This window comes from Cygnus atratus, chromosome 16 (assembly GCF_013377495.2).
Source record: "Cygnus atratus isolate AKBS03 ecotype Queensland, Australia chromosome 16, CAtr_DNAZoo_HiC_assembly, whole genome shotgun sequence".
NCBI classification, from domain to species: domain Eukaryota; kingdom Metazoa; phylum Chordata; class Aves; order Anseriformes; family Anatidae; genus Cygnus; species Cygnus atratus.
The window spans coordinates 420883-441445 of NC_066377.1; the positions used below are offsets into that span (position 1 = coordinate 420883).

Consider the following 20563-nt stretch of genomic DNA (forward strand, 5'->3'; position numbering starts at 1 on the left):
GCCCCGCAGCAGCTCCCCGGCTCTGCTCCCGCAGCATGGCAGCTCCTCAGGGAGAGGGGAGCCCAGGCCAAGAGCCAGGGGGCTGCAGGGGGCCGTGGGGAGCCCTGCAGGGGCCCCCACCAGCCCTGCTGCCCTGCTCCTGCCCCGTGCTGGCTGGCTACAACCTGCTGCTGCCCCCCCTGAGCCTCCTGGCGCCCTCGGTAAGTGATGCCCAGCAGCTCCCAGGGGCTGGGCCAGGAGACCCCCTCCCCGGTGGGGGCTGAGGCTGGGGAGCCGCTGTCCTGGTGGTGCCGCAGCCCCGCACCCTGCTGCCCCCAGCACCTTGGGGTGTGCGGTGCTGGGCAGGGGAGGGCGGGGAGGGGGATGCGCAGGATCTGGCCCTGCCCCAGCCTGAGCGGGAAGGGCCAAGGCCCCTGCCCCAAGACCCCCACCTCTGTGCCCCCCCTCGCCCCTCCCCCCCCCCTCAGCAACACCTCCGTGCCCCCAGGTCCCACCAGCCTGCGCCGTGCCCCCGGGGCCGCTGCCCAGGACCGGGCTCTGCCCCCCCTGCTGCCAGCAGCCCCTGCCCATGGAGCCGGGGCGTGTGAAGGCGACCACGGCGCGGGAGAGCACCGGGGCGCTGAAGGCCTGGCTGGCCCAGCACCCCAGGAACCCCTACCCCAGCAAGGGCGAGAAGGTGATGCTGGCCATGGTCAGCCGGATGAGCCTCACACAGGTCTCCACCTGGTTCGCCAACGCCCGGCGGCGCCTCAAGAAGGAGAACAAGGCGGGCTGGGCAGCGCGCGGCACCTCCGACGGCGAGGACAGCGAGGGCGAGGGGGCTCCGAGAGGGACTTCCCCCAGCTCCAGCCCCGGCCCCGTGCAGGATGGCTGTGGCAGCAGCCCCACTGCGGGGCCGGGCCCTGGGCAGGGTGAGCAGCTGCAGAAACCCAAGATCTGGAGCGTGGCGGCAATGGTGGCGTCTGGCCCCGGAGAGAGCGGGGGAACTGCGGCGCTGCCGGGGCAGGAGTGGGGGGGGGGGGGGGGGGGGCTCAGTCCCTCCTGCCCCCAGGGTTAGGCTGCACCACGGCGTGCAGTGCCAATGAATGTGCATGCAGCTCAGACCCTGCCCCAGCTGCCCCAGCCCCTCTGCCCCACACAGCCCCCCTGTGCTGCCCGGAGCCGGCCCCTCCTGCACCCCAGCCCCTGGGGGAGGAAGAGCCATGGCACCTCCCAGCACTTCAGTGCCTTCCTCCCCGGTCCCAGGTGTCCTGGGCCCACCGAGGGGCTGGGCTCAGGTGGGGGCTGTGGGGAGCGGCTGCGCTGTGCCACATAACGGGGCACACGGAGCCACCATGCACAAGGGATACGGGAGGGAGAGGTCAGCACAGCCTCACTTGTGGACTGTGACGAGCTCAGCCCCGCAGGGTTCCCCAGGTCCCTGCCAAGCTCCAGGCAGGCAGCTGGGGGCAGCTCCAGGGCGACCAGGTGGGGCTGGGGGGGCCTGGCAGGGGTGGGGAGAGGGGAGCACGGGCCCTGGAAAGGCACGGGCATGGGACAGGGCTGTGTGCTGGCTGTTACTGTTCCTACAAACTGGGAAACGGAAATCAAAAATAGACTTTGCTCTTCTTGATAAAAGTAATAAAATGGTTAGCGGTGTTAAATTAATCCTTACAAAACAAAACCCAAGGAGGTTAAATACAGCCCGGAGGCTCCGCATAAAAACCACAACGACTACAAAACAGCTGCAAAGACGTCTTTACACACCAAAGAACTCCTCTCCTCCGCTCCTCTCCTATACGGTAACACAGCGTCGGCGAACACGGGACTCACACATGTGGAAAAGAAACGCGGGTGCGATGGGAGCAGCCCTGCGAGGAGCACGGGCGCCACGGACAGAACTATTTACACTATGGACACGGAGCTGTGCTGGTGCCAGTCCGGCCGCGGGAGCCCCCGCGCTCTGCCCGCGCTCCTCCTGCCAGCGCCGGGCTGCGGCCGGCTGCCGGGGCCCCTCCAGGCGCGGCGCCACGCGCCGAGCGCTCGCCACGGCTGTCCCTCCGTCCGTCCCTCCGTCCGTCCTTCTGCCCGTGCGCGCGTCCCAGCTCCGGCTGCCCCTTCGTCCGTGCTCGGGCGGCGAGGGGGCCGCCCGCTCCTCCTGCCGCCCACGCGTGGTGGTTCCCTCGCCCTGCGGCGTGGCTGCAGCCCAGCTCCTCTCCCAGCCGGGGGCCGGGCGCTCCGTGGCGCTGCCGGGCGCAGGCAGCGTGCAGTTCGCAGGGGAAGGCGGGTGCCGTGGAGCTGCTGGGCAAGAGTCCCCCGGGCCGGTGCTGCGCAGCCAGCAGTCTCTCCGCCTGCCCTGGCGAGCCTCCTCGGGGCCGCCGGCGCCTCCCTGCTGCCTCTCACCTCTGCACCTCAGTTGGCATTAGTCTCCCGGCTGCTGCTTTGCTCGCGGCCCAGCTCCCGCTCCTTGTCTGCGGAGGAGGACGACGAGGACGAGGAGGACGAGGACGAGGAGCTGAGGGTCCGGCCCGAATGCTTGTAGGCCGCAACGAGCTCCTGCAGCCGTTCCGGCGTGGGCTCCCACTTGGCAAAGCCCGCGCTGTTCTGCAGGAAGAGGACGGCGGTGTTGTGCACGGCCTTGTAGTACATCTCCTCTCTGCGCAGGGAGATGACAAGCGCCCGGCATCTCCCGCTGGCCCTGGGGCCAGGCACACCTCCACACTGTGGCTCAGCACCCATCTCTTGGCAGCTGCGGGGCGGCAGCACCCATGCCGAGGGACGATGCTCCAAGGTGCCCCAAGCCTCCTTGGCCCGGCCACGGGGCCCGGCCCCACAGGGTCAGGACGAGGGGAAGGCAAAAACCTCCCGGCACAGGCACTGGCAGAGGCTGTAGGAGATGCAGAGGAGGAGGGAGGCGGGCAGGAGGCTGACCAGCGCAGCGCCCAGGCTGTGGTGCTCAGTGAGCAGGAGGTAGATGCCGAAGGGCAGGGAGCTGCAGTAGAGGAGGCAGAGCGTGCCCAGCAGGCAGCGGGGGGCGGCTCGCCACGTCCACGAGCGGCCCTTGGGCGCGGGGCCGCGGCTTGGCAGCACGACCGGGCTGCTGGGGCGGTAGAGCTGCACCACATCCAGCCCACCCAGCCCCTCAGGCGGCACCACGTCCTCAGGCACCTCCAGGATGGTGACAACCAGGCAGTCGGAGCTGGGCGAGGGCTCCGCCAGGGGCTCCAGCACGCTGGGGCAGAGCAGGACCTCGGGGGTTGCGGGGGGGCCCCGCTTCTGGGCCCGCTCACGGCACACCAACCCCTCGCTGTCGTCCTGCAGCCACTGCGCGTCCCCGCCGGGCACCGGGCTCTGCCGGCGGCAGAAGGGGCAGCAGAGCCGGCGGGGCGACGCGTCCCCCAGCGCCACCATCTTGCGCAGGCACCTGGCGCAGAGGCGGTGGCCGCAGCGGAGCAGCTTGGGTCTGCGGGCACGGGCGTCGTAGCGGCTGTAGCAGATCTGGCACTCCAGCTCGTGGGCCGCGAGCACCGGCGGCTGGGAGCTGCCCCGCGTGCCGTCCGTGTGGGTCATGGTGCCGGGGGGCCTGACGGGGGCTAAGGGGAAAGGGGGGCCCCGTGAGCTGCGCACCGGGGCAGGTCCCTGAGCCCTGCCGCACCCCACAGACAGGGGCCAGCTCGGCCCCTGGAGGTGTGCTGCAGAGGGGCCGGAGCACCAGCGGCAGCCCCCACCCAGGGCCGGCTCGTCCCAGCTCTCACCACAGCTGGTGCCGCCTGCGCTGGGGCTCACCCCCTCTGCAGCCCCCGTGCCCAGACAGGGAGGAAAGGTCTTTCCTGGGGGCTGGGAGCTGGCTCTGGAGCCCCCCCGCACTGCAGGGTGGGGTCCCAGGGTCCTCAGTGCAGCTCGCCCCCTCCCCTCACCCACAGGTCCCCCCCCATCCCCAGGGCAGGGCTGGCTGCAGACACAGGCTGTGCAGGGACCCCTGCCCTTCAGCCCCCCCCCCCCCGCCACCTCCCCCGGGAAGCTCCCGCGCCCTCCCCTACCTGCGTCCTGTCCCGGGGCTCCCGGCGGGGATGCAGCAGGGGGTCCGTCCCCGGCCATGCGGGGGCTGCAGCCCTGCCCGTGGAGGCAGGCAGGGTGCCGGTGGCGGCACGCACCCCATGGAGAGGCGAGGGGCGCGCTGCCCGCCACGCTGCGGAGGCTGCCCAGGCGCAGGGACCGCCAGCATCCTCCGCATCCTCCGCAGCGTTGGCCTGGCAACGCGGAGCGGGAGGCGGATGCTCGGCGGGGCCGGCGCTGGGCTGATGCTGAGCCCCCCCGGGGCAGGGGGTCCCCGAGCCCCCCTGGGCTGCAGCAGGACGGGGAACGGGGCCGTGCGGCTGCCGGCGTCCTGCTGCCCCTTCCCTGCCGGGGGCTGCCCCTGGGGACCCTCAGCCCCCAGCCCGCAGGAGAGGGCTGCTGCTACGGGGGGTCCCCGAGGCCGCCCCCGCTCAGCCCCTGGGAGCGAAGTGGCCTCGGGCACCGCGCCGCCAGCCAGGAGGGGACAGCCACCGGCCTCGCGCCGGGCAGCGCCTGCTGCCACGCACACAGCAAGGGGCGAGCTGGGAACAAGCCCAGGCCCTGCTCAGGGGTCTGGCCTCTTCAGTGTCACGGTCACGCTGCGGTTGCTCTCAGCCTCCTCAGTGCTCAGGCTGCCCTACCCACGCTGACTAAAGAGAAAAATATTTTATTTTCTCCACGCAAGGCTCTGCCTTTTTCATTGGGCTCCTGCGAGTCGCTCAGGGAATCACTGCCCACACTCTGCGGCGAGGCAGCGCTGGATCGCCAGCTTTGGTCTGCGCAAACTGCTTGGGCCGGAGCAGCGTGCGGGGCTGGGAGGCAGCACTTAGCGAGGGCAGTTTTAGTTCAAGGGGTCAAAGTCTGGCAGAGTTTGAAAGAGCTTGTTTCAGGAGAACAGGACCGTCCCGAGCTCATCCTCCCCGGTCCTGCTCCAGCCTCCTGCCCCTTCCCAGCTGGGGCCTTGCCCCCGTCACCGCAGCTCTCGGTCAGCCGGGGGCACGGCCTTGGCTCTGCCCAGCCTCGGGCTCCTGCTCTCTCTGCCCTTGCCGCAGACCTGTCCGGGTGCTGAGCAGTGGCAGGCGCTGCAGGACCCCCCCGGCCGCATCTCGGTGGGCAACGTGCCCCCTCCTGGCACCGGGGCTGCTCGGGGTGCCAGCACCAGCTGGTTCTGCTGCCCCACGGAACGGGGCCCAGCCCCGCCAACACAACCTGCTGCTTGTCCTCGGCCCCACCTGCGGCCGGGGGCTCCCGCCGGACCCCGCGGGCTCCCTGCAGCCTGGCCGCCCTCAGGCAGCCGCGGGAGGCCAGAGGTGCGCAGGGAAGGGCTCGCGGGTCCCTCCACTTGCTGAAGGGAAGCGTCCGAAATGACAGAGCCCATCAGCCTAGCAGCAGTGCTCAGCCCTGACGCCCCATTTCTAACCACGGTTTTTGCTCTGTCTGGGTGAATGAGGTATTCTAGAGAGGAAGCCACACAAGGTGACATGTCACGGTCACAAGTCACGTGCACCTCCACTGTGAGACCAGTAGGACACTGCAATTAAATACTTAATGATGTAATTGGCCACCACCTGGGGGAGAAAGACAAAGGACTCCTCCTTCTGCTCTGATGACATAGATCAAGAAGCCGCTGACACTTTCCAGCATCAATGTGTGTCGCTGCTCACCGGCACTTCAGGAACAGCTTGCCTTGGGTCAATATACTGAATAAAAGGGGAAAAAATGCGTTACAAGCTGCTTCCTTCTCGGCTGGAGTTCCCAACTGTCCCTGAGTGTCATTACAGGAGGTCAACGATCTCACTGTCGTTGAAAGCGCCCTGGTGAGCTGCGGGGATGCAAGGACTGGGCTGGGCAGCGAGTGCAGGGCCAGGCCTGGGCTGCCTCTGCAGCGCTGGCCCCGAGCACGCTGGTGCTCAGCTGGAGGGACACGGGGCACGGTGCAGACCCCGAGTTCGTGGCACTGCCTCATCTTGGTTTTTAACAAACGGAGTGCTGTTTGATCCGTGCTGAGGCCTACATGGGAGAAGGCGGTCCCAAGGGCACAGGATTACACGACTTGCAGGCAGAGACAACTCACACCAGCATCGTTTTCCTTTGGGAGCCCAAGACCCACGTAGGGAGGACTGCTGTTTACAGCCTGTTCAAACGCAGAGAGCCTCTAGGTCTAAAGCTGTGAAATTCCCAACCCCCAGAAAAGCTGGATCGGAGAACGACCACTGCCTTTAGCTGCCAGTGCCAGTCTGGCCACAGGAGCCCCCAGGCTCTGCCTGCGTTTCTCCTGTGAGGGAACCAGGCTCGTTCTGCCTGCTGAGGAGGCCGAGCGAAATTAACAGCTGCTGGTTTCTTGGAGGGCTGATACAGAGAAGACAAAGCTGAACCCTTCACAGTGGCAGACAGTGAATCAAAAGGGTAACAGCCAGACTGTTTGAGGAGACTCAGGCTGTCCTTAGGAGAGAAAAATCACCGAAGGGCAGGGCAGCCCCGACCAGGTCACCCAGAGGCTGTGCCACCTCTGTCCTCGGACGCTTTCAGCAGCCTGCTGAAACCACACCAGCCTGACCCAGTGCTGGTGGTGAACCCACGTGGGATGGCTGCACAACAAACCTCGAGAGGCCCCTTTCCACCAGATCTCATGAGCCTACAGTAGTGAGAACGGCTGACGACAGTGATCTCTCCTGAAGACCTGCTGGTCTCTGGCCAGATATTTGTGATTTGTCTCCATTAGCTCGCTGGCTCAGGCAAGAACAATTTTTAGAACTGTCTCCATCCGGTGCCACCTCCCTCTGCTTTTGCTACCTGACTCTGCCACCTCCACCTGCCTCCCCACCTCAGGCCACTGTGGGCTTAAGCTGCCTTTACTCGGGCCCTTGACTGAGCCCGTCAAGGCTCCTCCTCTCCATGCCATCAGTCCCCTTCTCCAAGGCCTAAGGCTTCTCTACACTGTACGAGTCCTGCTGCTGTTCCTCCAGGTACACACAGATATGAGAAGATGGCATCTCAGTTCTTTCGAGTCCATGAGACCTGCCTCCCTTCTGCTGTGTGTGATCTGGAGCTGATCTCCGTTACGGATTTTCTGTGCCATCACAACACCCACCATAGCCTTTCCCTCATTGTGGCATTTGTTGTCTTTTAAGATTTTGGGCAAAGCCACCCATATTTTCATGACCAGCACATTTGTCTCGTTAGTCAATGTACCTTCTAACACTTAATGTTCTGGGCAAAATGTTACACATCTGCCAGAGAAGTCAGTATTTTTCTAGTGTACTGTAATTGTATCAATTTGGCAGAGAGATTCAAAGTATGAGTTCTGCAAAAAAAAAAAAAGAACCCAAAACATTTTTCTATTATTCAACCAGAGCGAGACTGAGGCAAGGGCAGGGGCTGACCACAGACCCACGGCTGACAGACGAGGAAAGTCACTGACACGGGGCAGAGCTGTATGCTGGTTTTTAATGTTCCTAAGAACTAGGAAACGGAAATCAAAAATAGACTTTGCTCTTCTTGATAAAAGTAATAAAATGGTTAGCGGTGTTAAATTAATCCTTACAAAACAAAACCCAAGGAGGTTAAATACAGCCCGGAGGCTCCGCATAAAAACCACAACGACTACAAAACAGCTGCAAAGACGTCTTTACACACCAAAGAACTCCTCTCCTCCGCTCCTCTCCTATACGGTAACACAGCGTCGGCGAACACGGGACTCACACATGTGGAAAAGAAACGCGGGTGCGATGGGAGCAGCCCTGCAAGGAGCACGGGCGCCACGGACAGAACTATTTACACTATGGACACGGAGCTGTGCTGGTGCCAGTCCGGCCGCGGGAGCCCCCGCGCTCTGCCCGCGCTCCTCCTGCCAGCGCCGGGCTGCGGCCGGCTGCCGGGGCCCCTCCAGGCGCGGCGCCACGCGCCGAGCGCTCGCCACGGCTGTCCCTCCGTCCGTCCCTCCGTCCGTCCTTCTGCCCGTGCGCGCGTCCCAGCTCCGGCTGCCCCTTCGTCCGTGCTCGGGCGGCGAGGGGGCCGCCCGCTCCTCCTGCCGCCCACGCGTGGTGGTTCCCTCGCCCTGCGGCGTGGCTGCAGCCCAGCTCCTCTCCCAGCCGGGGGCCGGGCGCTCCGTGGCGCTGCCGGGCGCAGGCAGCGTGCAGTTCGCAGGGGAAGGCGGGTGCCGTGGAGCTGCTGGGCAAGAGTCCCCCGGGCCGGTGCTGCGCAGCCAGCAGTCTCTCCGCCTGCCCTGGCGAGCCTCCTCGGGGCCGCCGGCGCCTCCCTGCTGCCTCTCACCTCTGCACCTCAGTTGGCATTAGTCTCCCGGCTGCTGCTTTGCTCGCGGCCCAGCTCCCGCTCCTTGTCTGCGGAGGAGGACGACGAGGACGAGGAGGACGAGGACGAGGAGCTGAGGGTCCGGCCCGAATGCTTGTAGGCCGCAACGAGCTCCTGCAGCCGTTCCGGCGTGGGCTCCCACTTGGCAAAGCCCGCGCTGTTCTGCAGGAAGAGGACGGCGGTGTTGTGCACGGCCTTGTAGTACATCTCCTCTCTGTGAGAAAAGACAACAGGCGCTCAGCATCCCCCGCTGGCCCACCTGGCAAGAAGTCACGCAACTACAGGGGAACACTCTTCCTAGCACCTGCCTCTCCTCTTCCTGCGTGTAGTTTTTAGGACAACTTTTCCTCCCTGTCCTTCATTGCTATGAGACAAAGAGTAAGCAGACTGCAACGAAGGCAGAGGCTCACTAAGTTTCAGAGGAGAGGCACTGAGCCAAGCAGCTCCCTGGCCAGCATGTGCACCAGGACACTGCTGTCCCCGAAATACTCAGTGAGATAATGCATCTCACAGCAATCCTAACCAGACACAGAAAACTTAGCCTTTAAGTACTCGTTGCTTAAACAAGCTGTGTCTTGAACTTGTTGCTTAAGCAGCAGACCAAGGGCCGGCTTGCCCCACTGAGGACCAAGATCCTGACTGCTCCTTCTGCTTCCTTCGGAGCGATGCCGAATTGCCGAGGCACTACGGCGTTTGGTAGCCCAGGAAATCCTACTCAGCTGTGGCTCACCAGAGTGGGGAGTTGGTAGAGGGACACAGGTGATCACCACAGCACCATAGGGGATGAACAGTTCAGACTGGACTTGTACCGAAGGAATACATCACTCACAAGTTTTTTAGTTAGTGAAATACCTCAGCAGTCATTAAGCGAGTGTGAAAATCCACAACACTCTGGATTCCACAACACCTCTCTTTAAAATCCAGGATGATTACGCACTGCATTTTTCCTTGCCTTTTCCCTACTTTCCATTGATTTCCACGTGGGATAGGATGTTTCTGTCACACGGCTCTCCTAAGAGGCTGCTCATCAGAAACGCATTCCCAGAAGGACCCCAGAGAAAAGCCTACTTTTTGCAGACGTGCTGAGACCCGCTGCGGTATTCGTGATCAAAGGCTGACAGGATGAGCTGGTGCCGCTTGAACTTGCTCTGCTCCATGCGGGTCAGGGCTGGTGTAGGAGGGTCCCTCCACTCAGGGATGAAGACAATGAAGGAGAGGGGCTCACTGGAGCTCTCCAGCAATTTCTAGTCCAACAAGGAAACAATCTTAGCCCCAGTTAAGCAAAGACATGCCTAATGACTTCTACAAGCAAGGAACATTTCTGCTTCCAGAGCAGTACAGCAGCAGTCACAATCCTTTGCCTTCTGAGTAACAGCCCTGTTATGAGGGTACAAGAGCAGTGGGGAGCAGAGCACTGCACAGCTCCATTCAGAATAACAACACGGGTGAGTGAACGTACCTCAAAGTGAGAGACCATGGCATCCATCAGCTCCTCGCAGAACGGAGGATTTGCCTCAAAAGACCCACTTATAGGGAAGAAATCCAGGCACGGGCTAAAGGAAAAAGGCAAAAGATCCCTGTCAGAGAGGATAGAATTCTAGTTTTCATACCTTAAAAAGCAGCCATTTCCTCAGAAACGACACTCATACTCTCAGAAGGCCTGAATTCCCAGCAGCATGAGGCCTGCCACTTCTGAATAACAGAACTGTCACTGGGGACGTAGTCCGCCTGCAGTTGCTGAGGGCTGACTGCGGATCCAAGCTGACTGCTTCAGGGCTCAGTTCTCCCTTTCACCAGAATAAGGGCAGGCGCTGACAGACTCACAAAGTGCACCGTGTCGGGACCGGACACCTCTAACCAGGCCAGCGGCACGCTCCTGGTTGCCCCACGGACAATCTAGGTCCACTCGTTGCCCTTCAGCAGGCCCAAAGCACACATCCTTCTGCACAGGCACCACACAACCAGCTACTGCCATGAGCTCCCGGAGCCGTCAGCCTGTCCGGAACCATCGCACCGCGCACACGCACGCACCCACACAGACACACGGCAAAGGGCACTGTAACATAAGACTCACCCCCTGGATCCAAAATACCCGTCTGTATCCAAGAAGGCCGAACAGTACTGTTTAAAATAGCAATTCAGAGGCGAGGCAAAGCATTCAAAACTCACTCCAAAGAGCTTGTGGAGGGCTTCAAAGACGTGCACGGGCAGTGCCCCCTGCAGGCCAGTTCCTTCATACAGGCCCACACCAAACATCATCTGAGGAGAGCAAATCCCGGTGAGAAGTGCCTGCACTTGCTGTTCCTTCCGTTCCCTTCACTGAACACAGACCAAGGGCCACATGTCCATGCACCCACTCCTCTAGGTATGCAGGGCCTCCTCATCCTTTCTCAAATTCGTGCAGGTCCCCTGCATGTACCCAAGAATGCTCTTTAGATACTTTCTCTAACTCAGGCCCCACAAAGCAACTGTCAGTTTTTACACAGACTCCCCACGAACCTTCAGTTAGTCCTCACGGCCATGCCATGAACTACTGAAGGCTTTTTGTAACAATTTATCTTCATCCCCACACCAAGGTCTTCCCTCAAGATCACAACTGCTCCCCAGGCTACACTCCTACCTCAAAACAACGGGAGCAGACAACAGCCCCCGGGTAAGCCTTGTTCTGTACCAGGCTCCCAGAGCTGTGGACCTCCCAGAATAATGACAGCAAGTCCCCACTATTACTAGGGCTTTTTGACGCACAACTGTGATGAGACGGTACCTGGTATCGACGGAGAAGGCACCAAACCCTGGGCAGAAACTTTTCAAAGCCAGAGTCATCAATGCAACTGTACCGATAGAGAAGCCACTGGAAGAGAAAGCCCAGCCGTTAAAAACCAACAGCGTCCACAAGGGTAGGACAGCCAGCACACAAACACGTCATGGCATGAGGAGAGACAGCGATGCACAAGGGAGCAGGTGGGGCTCTGCACGAAGGTTTTTCAGCACGTCTGCTTTTACCATGGGAACGAACCGCAAGCTATTTACTAGCATGCATGAATGCAACACACCGGCAAGTGTCTCTCAGCAAGGGCAGCCTTGTTGTGAGAACAACCATTCTTGCAACATGGCACGAACCCAAAGCACGCACGCAACGCCTTTTAAGTACTCCCAGCAGAAGGCTGACCCTGACTAAGGAGAAGGAAGCTGTGCTCATGTCTGCTACTACCAGGGCAGTATCAGGCAGCCCCCACCAGGTCAGCACTCTGTCCTCCCGCACAGTCCCTCCGCTCAGAGGAAAAGGAGAAACGGAAGCTCTCAGCAAAGAGCAATTTGCAACGACAGTCACACAGGCCTGCAGCCAGCCCTTACCAGCTTGCTGAAGTAGTTGCGGCTCACTTTCACCATTTCCCCCTTGTACCGCACACATGCCACATTGTTTTCCATGTGCATTTCCACACTGGGGAGTGGTGGGGAAGGGATGGCCAGTCGCACTGGGTAACAGTACACAAGCCTGTCCTGGACTTCAGGAGCTTCTGTCTCAGCTACAGAGAATAAAGATCAAGGCAGTCCATTAGAATCCAAGGACTTCTGGAACAGATCTTCCTTCCACCTCAAAACACGTAGTGACAGAAGTAAAGCTAAAAGAGCAGAGCGGTCCCCCCCCAAAACGCAGTGGTGGCCCTTCACACACATCATGCAGGCAGCCACCTAAGATCAGAGCTGATTCCCAAAATTAATCCTATCACACGCTGCCGGAGCACAGAGGATCCATTTCACAGTATTTCTCCATCTGTAATACAGGAGACCTGTAGACTGTACACAACCATACCATCATCGTAGGGCACGTTCTGGATGAATAAAACAATTTCCTTGTCGTTATTGTTATTTCAGTTTGCCCCAAACTCATTCTAAAAACCAGTAAACATTCCCAGGCTGTCAAGTGCAGGAGGCAAAGGAGCCTTTCTGCCACCTTGTGGTTAACTATTTTGGACAGCAACTTAGCTTTGGCAGTGAAAAAAAGAGCTCACAGAAAAGTTCAGCTAGAAGGAATCACAATCAGGCGGGAAGACAGGCAGCAAAAACAAGCAGCAAAAGGCAGACACTGGGATCTGGATGGAGCATGTCTGAGGAGAGCTAAGACTCAAAGGCAAAAGGGAGGGTTAAAGAATGGTAGTGACGAAGGAAGCAAGGACCAAGGAGTAAGAAAAAGGTTTACTGCGTACCAGATATATTGTTCTCTTTGAGGATGGCAAGATGCTTCTCCCGGATGCGCTTGACGTATTCAAGGGATATGTAGTAAATCTTACTGCAGATGCCTTCAACAGAGTCCTTTGCTGCAGCAGACACGTGGGGCCCACACTGCTTGCGTAAGTGCTCCAGGCGGTCCTGCATAATCAGAAGAGTCCCCTGCACAACGCGCCACCTCACTCTCCGAGGTATGCAGAATCTCCATGCCTTTGCCACTTCCACTTCACAAATCAGAGGAAAGCAATCACAGCCTTCTCAAGTACCTCTGTCTGGCCCTGAACGCCCCATCTGTCCCTAGGCTCACTGCGCTCAGCTGCACAGGACGGGTACTGACCATGTAATCCTCCTTGGAAGCAGAATGGTCCCGTCGCAGCCAGCTGAAGGTGTCCTCCACATTCCATTTCACCACTTTCCTGCTGTCTGGTGATGCACTCCTGCACAAAACAGACAAGTGAAATTTAACCCAGAGGTGCGTGGCAATATATCCATGCTACCACAACAGTGTTTCATCAGCAGGGGAACACAGCTGCTGACACGTCCTCAGGGCCCTAGCTTGTCACTCCCCTCCAGGCCTCCCATGGAAAGTGCTTCCAGACATTTGCCTGTGGACTGCCACGCTCCTGCCAGAACACAGTGCAGCTAGCTGTCTGCTGTCCTCTCTGTGACGGGAAAGGCAGATAACGGATTTATCTACGAGAGAAATGGCCCATTTTCATCGTGCCTCTCATTTCCAAATGCAGCCACCGTTAGGAGCTTGCGACTTCAATAAAACTACCCTGTTAACAAGCTTTGTTTTTTCCCCACAAGGCTATCTTCCTCAGTTCTGTCCTGTGGCAGGACTCTTCAGAAAAATTATACGTGGTGTAACAAAATAGCAGTCTAAGTTTGTTTCTCTTTACTATCAGCAAGGGCCCAAGTACTCTTGTATTATCTCGGGAATAAATGACAGAAGGCATTCCATATTTAGTGTTACACAGATTCTTGCTCATCTCTGCAAACATTCACAGCTTCCCAACGTTTGATTTCACGATAACATCACTAGCAAAAGATGGCTTCAGCACTACCGTTTTTCTTCCATGTGTTCTTAACCTTGCTTTTGCTCTGTAAGATAACGACCTGTACAGAATAAGGCGGGATACTGTAGCTCCTCCTACAAGTTCCTATAAACTTTTTCGCATTTCTGAAAGTGACAGCGCTGCAAGAGGAACCCCCACCTGGATTCAATAAGCCGTTTTGCAGCCTCAGCATACTTGAAGAGCAGTCTCTTGGCTTCCTCCCGGAACTTGATTCTGGATAGCCTGAGGCAAGCATAAATTCACACGCATCAGTTTCACAGCTGCCATGAAGGCCAGATCCAGTTCCCAAACTTTATATAAACGGCACCTTAACCACTTCATCAGCGAAAGTGAAATATGAAAGCAGAAAACCGCAGCAGGTAAATCACTGGACTAGCCCAAGAAAAGAACAACCCAGAAAGTTGTCCTGTCTTTCAACAGTACCTGATGGGAATGTCATTCATGATTTCTCTGAACATGGAAGGAGACACTACTGGCTCGCAGTCACTCGGTAAAAGAGGGTCTGTCCCTTTATCAACCACCTTCCTCTCCAACATCCAGCGGTTAAAAGACTCCCTTGGGGGGTCAATCCCTGGAGAAGCACAGAAAAAGGGTCAAATCAATACGATAAAGAGATGCCCAGCAGCTCTGACAAGAATCAACACTGGAGGTCAGCTTAATAAGTTTACAACCTTAAAACAACGTCAAAGAGAATATAACCATTGCAAAAAGCAGAGACCACAGGAAAGAGACAGATGTGAACCAGACGGAAGAACACCAAGGTATTGCAGGATTGATAAGACAAACAAGGGGAGCGCAACAGGAACTTACCTTCTCGCTGCTGGCAGAGCTCACGATAGTGTTGCCGCAGCTTGAGAATGAGCTGGGATCGAAGCAGCTCCACCTCGGGGTGTGGAGAGAGCACTTCAGAGGGTGCCCTCTGCTTAATCACTGCATTTGTCTGAATATCCAGGTCCCAGTATACTCTATGGCAGGAAAAAAACGTCAACCTGATGGTCAGATCACTGGCTAATTATCAAATATTACTTCTAAAGATGCTTCCTGGGGCTGTTTTACCAACCAGGAAATCAAACTATCAAGATTCCTTGCAAAGACACGGGAGAATGTCACGTCCCTCAGGTTCTTCTTCAAAGGCATTTAGAAAATCAGGCGTCTCTAACCTACTACCAAGAACAGAAGACAAACGGATATAACTCACTCGGTTGGTCGTAAAAGAGCCGCCTGCTGTTTATCTTCAGGTGAAACGCACCATGCCTTCAAAACAGAGGTTCCTGGAATACTGGGAGAGATGGGGACTGGCTGAGCGGCTGGGTTCCCCGGAACATCCACCTGGGCATGTACAAGATGAATTACTGCCCCACAGAGAAAGGTAAAAGGGAAGCATCCCAGCATACCTAACAACACATCTCAGGATACCCAGTGAATTGCTAGAGCACGTCTTGCCTGCACTTAGCATAAGTTAATACAGACATACAAGTTAACAGGTTATGACTGAGAAACATGGTATCTCTCAACTCCCACACTCCATCTCAGGCTGTAAGAGAAATGGCAAATGAGCCAGACCTGAGTCTGCTTCCACTTCTGTAATTGTGTAATTCCGGAGCGTGAACTGTTACAGGTTGAGTTATACTACAGTGGCCTGATCTTGCGCAGTTCAAAAAAACAGCTGCAAGTTCCAGACCCTCTAGGTTTCAGTTTGAACGACATCCTTAAGCATTCATCTCACAACACCGGACCCACCCTGGGCTTTTTCACACTGTTGCCACTCGGGGGAACCTCCTCAGAGAATCTCCTCTTCCTCTGCCTGCTGTCCACGGAGGTCTCTACCATTCCACCTTCCAGTGGCATAGGAGCCGCATTCAATCCCAGAGGGTCTGACTAAGAGTGTCCAAACAACAACAGTACTTATTAGTTCACCAGCTGCCGCCGCAGAGTACCAAAGACAATAAAACTTCTTAACTTCCCTTGCCACTGCCACCAGCCCCCAAGTGGACAGAAATAAGGATACTAACACACCTGCAGAAAGCTGAAAAATTCTCTTCTACACTTGTGTCTGTATGGCTTATTTGGTTTGGTTTTTAGTTTAAGACTTGGATGAGAAAAATTCTACACAACTCTCCCAGGTTGAGTATTCTTTGAGCAGTGTACTACACCTGCAACAGCACTATCAGAGCATGCACCTGAGTGAGGAATGTTTCGTCAGAACCAAGCCAGATGCTGGAGTTGGAGAAGAGCTCTGAAGGTAAAGAGGGCCCTCCCACACAGGTAATCTCAAATCCCAGCAGAATACCCCAGTATTGGCACAACCTCTTGAGGTAAGTGGTTACTTACAATGACATCATGCTGTCCCAGAACAGGCATTTCCCACAGAGACTGGTTGGTGAAGCGGTTGAAGTAGTAAGGGCGATTCTCCCGTTTGCTCCAGCACTTCTCCCAGCCAGCCTGCACCAGCTCATCTGAGGAGACAGGAGGAGTCAGGACAAGACCAGTCCTGAAGAGCAGCCCTACTCCTCACGTCCCCTACTCCTCACGTCCCCATAATGGCACATCACAGCACACTCTGAAACACGCATCATTCCTAACTCTCTTGGCAGCCCCGTTCCACCTTCCCTCTCCTGCTACCCAGGCCCTTCAGAACTCCGTGCCCGGCCTTGTCAGAAGCAGAACCAGTACCTGGGAGGTCCTGCACCAGTCGCATCGGTTTGGGGGAGCTGGGCTGGTTCTGGTTGGAAGTGCCAGGTGAGTGACTCATTAGAGATGCTTCCTCCGCAGGGCTTCCGTGATTCTCATTGGCCATTTCTCAGCAACCACACTAGAACGAATACACAAGAAGTCCGTGTTACAGCAGGAAGGATCCCAGATTCACTTGGCCCACTCAGCTGTAACAGCGTAAGTTCATTCTTGCAATAAAACATGACTTGAACCAGTACGAACAACACTTAAGTCCTGAGAAATACCTGCTGTACTAGGTACAGCTCGCTGTAAGGAACGCTGCGCTTTGAATGCTAAGGAAGCTCTTACGGACAGCACTGAAAATACTCCTTTTCCAGCTAGATCTCTCCTAGACGTGCAGCATGTCATTTCATTCAGCAGGACTGAACGCTTAAGAAATAAAATAGACTCTTCTGTGAACATCTACCGCCCTCTAACATGCCAGCAACGCTATCCATACCTGCCCTGTTATCCTTGGAGACAGTTAAAATCAGTATTTACACACACATAACTGCACGTAATTTAAACAAAAGGCATTCGTTAAAATCCTTCTGCTATATAAAACAAGCCCAGTGCTTCACTAATAACAACTGTGGTGGCCCACAGAACCACAGGCTAGGAGTGAGGAGCTCCTGAATTGTTTTCCTCCTTACGTTCCAGACCCAGACTGTCAGGCCTCAGCCAGGCTATTTTAGCCTTTGGTATTTTCTCATTTGCATAACAACAGCTATACAAAATAAAGTCTGTTGAAACCGTAAAGCTTCTCTTAATCATCATTTAATGATCCCAGCTGTAGAAGAACAGCCGGGTTTCTCCTCTCTTATTCACCCCTCTTCCCCCAGGGAAGTTTCTGAAACAGCACTGTTGAGTCAATCATTACAGACTGCTCCTCTCTGGCAACCCTAAATGCACTGGCAACAAACCCGGGGAAACAAGGCGTTTTAAGTAACTACTAGCTACGTTCTGTTACTCGACTCTCTTCTGGCCTTTGGAGACCACCTGCACGTCAGGCAGGGCTGCAGGAGCACAGTCTTGTATTCAGTGTTTTTAACGGGTCTGAATAACAGCACCAGCAGGAGGCTTCCTTGTATTTCACCTCTTAAGCAAAAGTTCCGGTTTGGTTCGTGCACTGAATTATTTTGAATTTATTCATCCTTACTCCCCATCCCACCCAAAAAAACTCCACTAGCCACTTCAGAAGCGCAGAATGTCAGGAGCTGACAAGGATCAGGAATTAGCAGGGACCCGGTAGGTTGTCCATAGCACTGACAGCGAGATCAGCGTGATGCACGGCAGGGCTGAGGAACACTTGATCCTTCCAACGCCTTGGAAGATGTTTCCATCCTTCCCTCAAGGGTAAGCAAGGAAAGGTGCAGGGTACTGCAGAAACCCGGAGTCACAGCTTCCGCTCAGAACTACGGAGATAACCACGTCCAAGTCCACAGGCGAAAGCATCTGCTACACAGACCGTGCCAACGCAATCCCGTACGTTTAATCACCTCCGTTATGGGTGTTGCACAACATTTGTTTACCGACACTTCCTCCTGAACTCCAGCCCTGCCGTGACCCCTGCAGGCACACTTCAGCTAGCTGCCACACAGGCAGCAGTTAGCCCAGCCACCTCGAGAGACAAGGCTCAGACCCACGTCACAGGCACTGGGTGCACGACACTTCACCAGAGACCGAGGGTCCCAGGGCTGCACGTCGTGAGCCTCGTTGTGTGTTTCACGTGTCACAATCTTTTTAAAGCTGCGTTTAGCCCTCCTTAAAACCTATTTACACACGCAGCTGTCGATGTGTCTCGCACATCGCGCAGGCAACACATTACAACGGATCGGTACTGATGGGGCCAGACCTCCCGGAGTGAGCCGGGCGCGTATTTTAAGAAGTTACAGACAGTGCCGGGTATCAAGGTCTTCCTAGACTGGAGACCACGCGCCATGTGCAGTGACTTGCCAGGGGTTTTTTACCACTGATAGCTCAAAACAGCTGACAGACAGGGCTTGTAGTTTTTGCCTTCTCCCATTTACGGATAAAGTAGAGGAGGGGAAGGTGATAAGAAGCTTTAGCACTTTATCAACGTTGATGAGTATTAAATGCAAACATCCTTAAGCTCTGGGAAAAGGAATGAAGCCAAGTAACAGAATCCTGACAGAAGGAGCTCTGCTTTTATGTAACTACTGTTGTGTCTTAGACAGCGAGAGGGACCCAGAGCAATCACTTTGTGGTGGTTACGGCATTGCGTTCGTACACCGCAGCGAGGCATACAGCGCTTCACGGACACAGCACAACACCGTCCCTGCCCAGAGAGCTTACAGCCTAGGAGCAGCAGCACGACCGGAGACCACAGCGAGGTGGAAGAAGACACAAGGCAGAGTTGTACGGCAAACAGGACCGTTACTTGTATCCGCTTCAGCAAAGCAGGCTTTCACACCGGACGACGGCAGACGCAGACCAAGGCGCGCAGCGGCAGCCAGCGGGGACACGGCGACTTCTTCCCTCAGCCCAGCACCGAGGCTGCTTCGCGGGGCTGGGGACGGGGCGCTGCCGCCTGCCGCCGGTGCTTCTCCCGTCCGAGCGCCTGGCGGCCCGGGACCGGGGCCGAGCGGCGTCCGGAGCCCCCGCGGGGAGGCGGCGAGCGCACCGGGCGCCGAGGGGCCGCGTCCGCCGGGCACAAGGCGCTGCTGCAGCCCCGGAGCCGCCCTCCCGGAGGCGCTGACGGGCCGGGCCCGGCGGGCAGCCGGGGGCCGAGCGGGTGCGGAGCGGCGGCGGCGATGCCGACCCGGCGGCGCCTGTGCGGGCCGGGCGGGAGGAGCCGGGGCCGGGCGGTACTTACGGGGGCGGGCTGCCTGCCGGGACGCGGGGCCGTCGCTCCGTGCTGGCCGCTGGCGCCTCGGGGCCGCATCCTCATAGCGGGGCGTCCCGCGCCTGGCCCGCGGGGGCCGCTGCGGAGACAGGAGGCCGTTACGGAGACGGGACGGGAGGGGAGGCCGGGGGAGGGGCCGGCGGGGCGCGCAGGCGCGGCGGCAGCGGCGGGAGCCCCGCGCCGGGCGGAGCGGAGCGGAGGGGCCGGGCCGGGCCGGGCGGCGGCGGCGGCCGCGCTCTAAGATGGCGGCCGCGGGCCCGCGCCGCCCGCGCCGCCCGCCCCGCGCCGCCCGCCGCCCCCCGTCCGGCCGCGCGGCCCCGCGGGAGCGCCGCTTACCTGGGCGTGAGGCCGGGGGCTGCAGGCTCCGCGCACCGCCGCGCTTCCCGCCGCCGCCCCACCTCCGCCTCGCCCGCCCCGCCGCCGCCATCTTGCGCCGGGACCGCGGGCCGCCGCTGCGCAGGCGCGGAGCCGCCCCGCCCTCGGCACCGCGCAGGCGCCGCCGCCCCGCGCAGGCGCGCAGCGTCCCCCGCTCCTCGGCCCGACAGCACCGCGCCTGCGCGCCGCGCGGCCCGCGCTTTGGCGGGCGGGGGGGCGCACGCGCGGTCGGGCGGCGGCCCCGCCTGCCCCGGCGCCATCTTTAGTGAGGGGCGGCGGCGCCCGCCCTGCGCTGGGCCGGGCCCGGCCGCTCCCGGGGGCGCCGCGTGGCGGTGCCGCCCCCCCCCCGCCCCCCCCCACGCGGGCCCCGCGGCCGCAGGGCGAGGCCCTCGAGGCTGCCTGCGGCCGGGCCGCCCCCGGCGCCGCTTCCCCCGCCCGGACCGCGCCCGGCCCCGGGGCCCGGGGCAGCCGCAGGCACCGGGTGGGGGGGGCCCGGGGCAGCCGCGGTGCCCCCAGCGCGGACCGGGCCGTTCGCGGGCAGCCCCGCGCCCGGGGGGGCCGTGGCGGGGGGGGCGGCGCCGCCTCAGGGCGTGCTGGGCCCTGCCCCGGGCGGGCACCGGCCGCGTGCGGGCACAGCCGGGGGGGCCCCGCCGGCCTCCCCCCGCCCGGCCGGAGCCTGAGGCGCTTCGAGCCCCCCCCGCACGGGGTGCGGCCGCCCCCGGCCTCCGAGGGCTCTGAGCAGGGCCCCGCGGGGCTCGGCCCGCCCGGGAGCCGGGCACCGGGAGCGCCCCCCCCCCCCGTGGAAGCACCGCGGGGCCCGGCGGCTCCCAGCCCCGAGGCCCCTTCGTGCCCTTTGGCTCCCGGCCGCCCCCCGCTGCCCGGGTCCCCGGGGGCTTTTCCTCCCTCTGGGCCGTGACCCGGCCTGCTCGCGCCCCGCACGAGTCCTGCCCTCTGC

General features: G+C 59.4%; 2 protein-coding genes across 3 annotated transcripts; both read right to left on the bottom strand.

Moving 5' to 3' along the window:
• Positions 1 to 1588: 1588 nt before the first annotated feature.
• PCIF1 (phosphorylated CTD interacting factor 1) lies at positions 1589 to 19668 on the bottom strand. 2 transcript variants are annotated; one of them, XM_035567174.2, is made up of 17 exons: positions 19570 to 19668; positions 19204 to 19312; positions 16329 to 16467; positions 15987 to 16111; positions 15396 to 15533; positions 14854 to 14984; positions 14466 to 14620; positions 14079 to 14226; positions 13794 to 13877; positions 12914 to 13013; positions 12555 to 12717; positions 11701 to 11873; positions 11111 to 11197; positions 10421 to 10605; positions 9806 to 9899; positions 9415 to 9590; positions 7475 to 8560 (listed from the first exon to the last, which is right to left on the bottom strand). In XM_035567174.2, the coding sequence occupies exons 3-17, from the start codon at positions 16450 to 16452 to the stop codon at positions 8317 to 8319; spliced, it is 2127 nt and encodes a 708-aa protein (XP_035423067.1). In that variant the 5' UTR covers positions 16453 to 16467; positions 19204 to 19312; positions 19570 to 19668; the 3' UTR covers positions 7475 to 8316. The 2 variants fall into 2 exon arrangements, with proteins under 2 accessions (XP_050570004.1, XP_035423067.1); XM_050714047.1 differs by lacking the exons at positions 7475 to 8560; positions 19570 to 19668 and adding an exon at positions 1589 to 2635 and having other exon boundaries at positions 19204 to 19335.
• On the bottom strand, positions 2661 to 4167 carry LOC118258426 (E3 ubiquitin-protein ligase RNF182-like). The gene is made up of 2 exons (XM_035567218.2): positions 4020 to 4167; positions 2661 to 3572 (listed from the first exon to the last, which is right to left on the bottom strand). Exons 1-2 carry the CDS (start codon positions 4075 to 4077, stop codon positions 2818 to 2820), a joined length of 813 nt encoding a protein of 270 aa, XP_035423111.1. The 5' UTR covers positions 4078 to 4167; the 3' UTR covers positions 2661 to 2817.
• Positions 19669 to 20563: the final 895 nt, after the last annotated feature.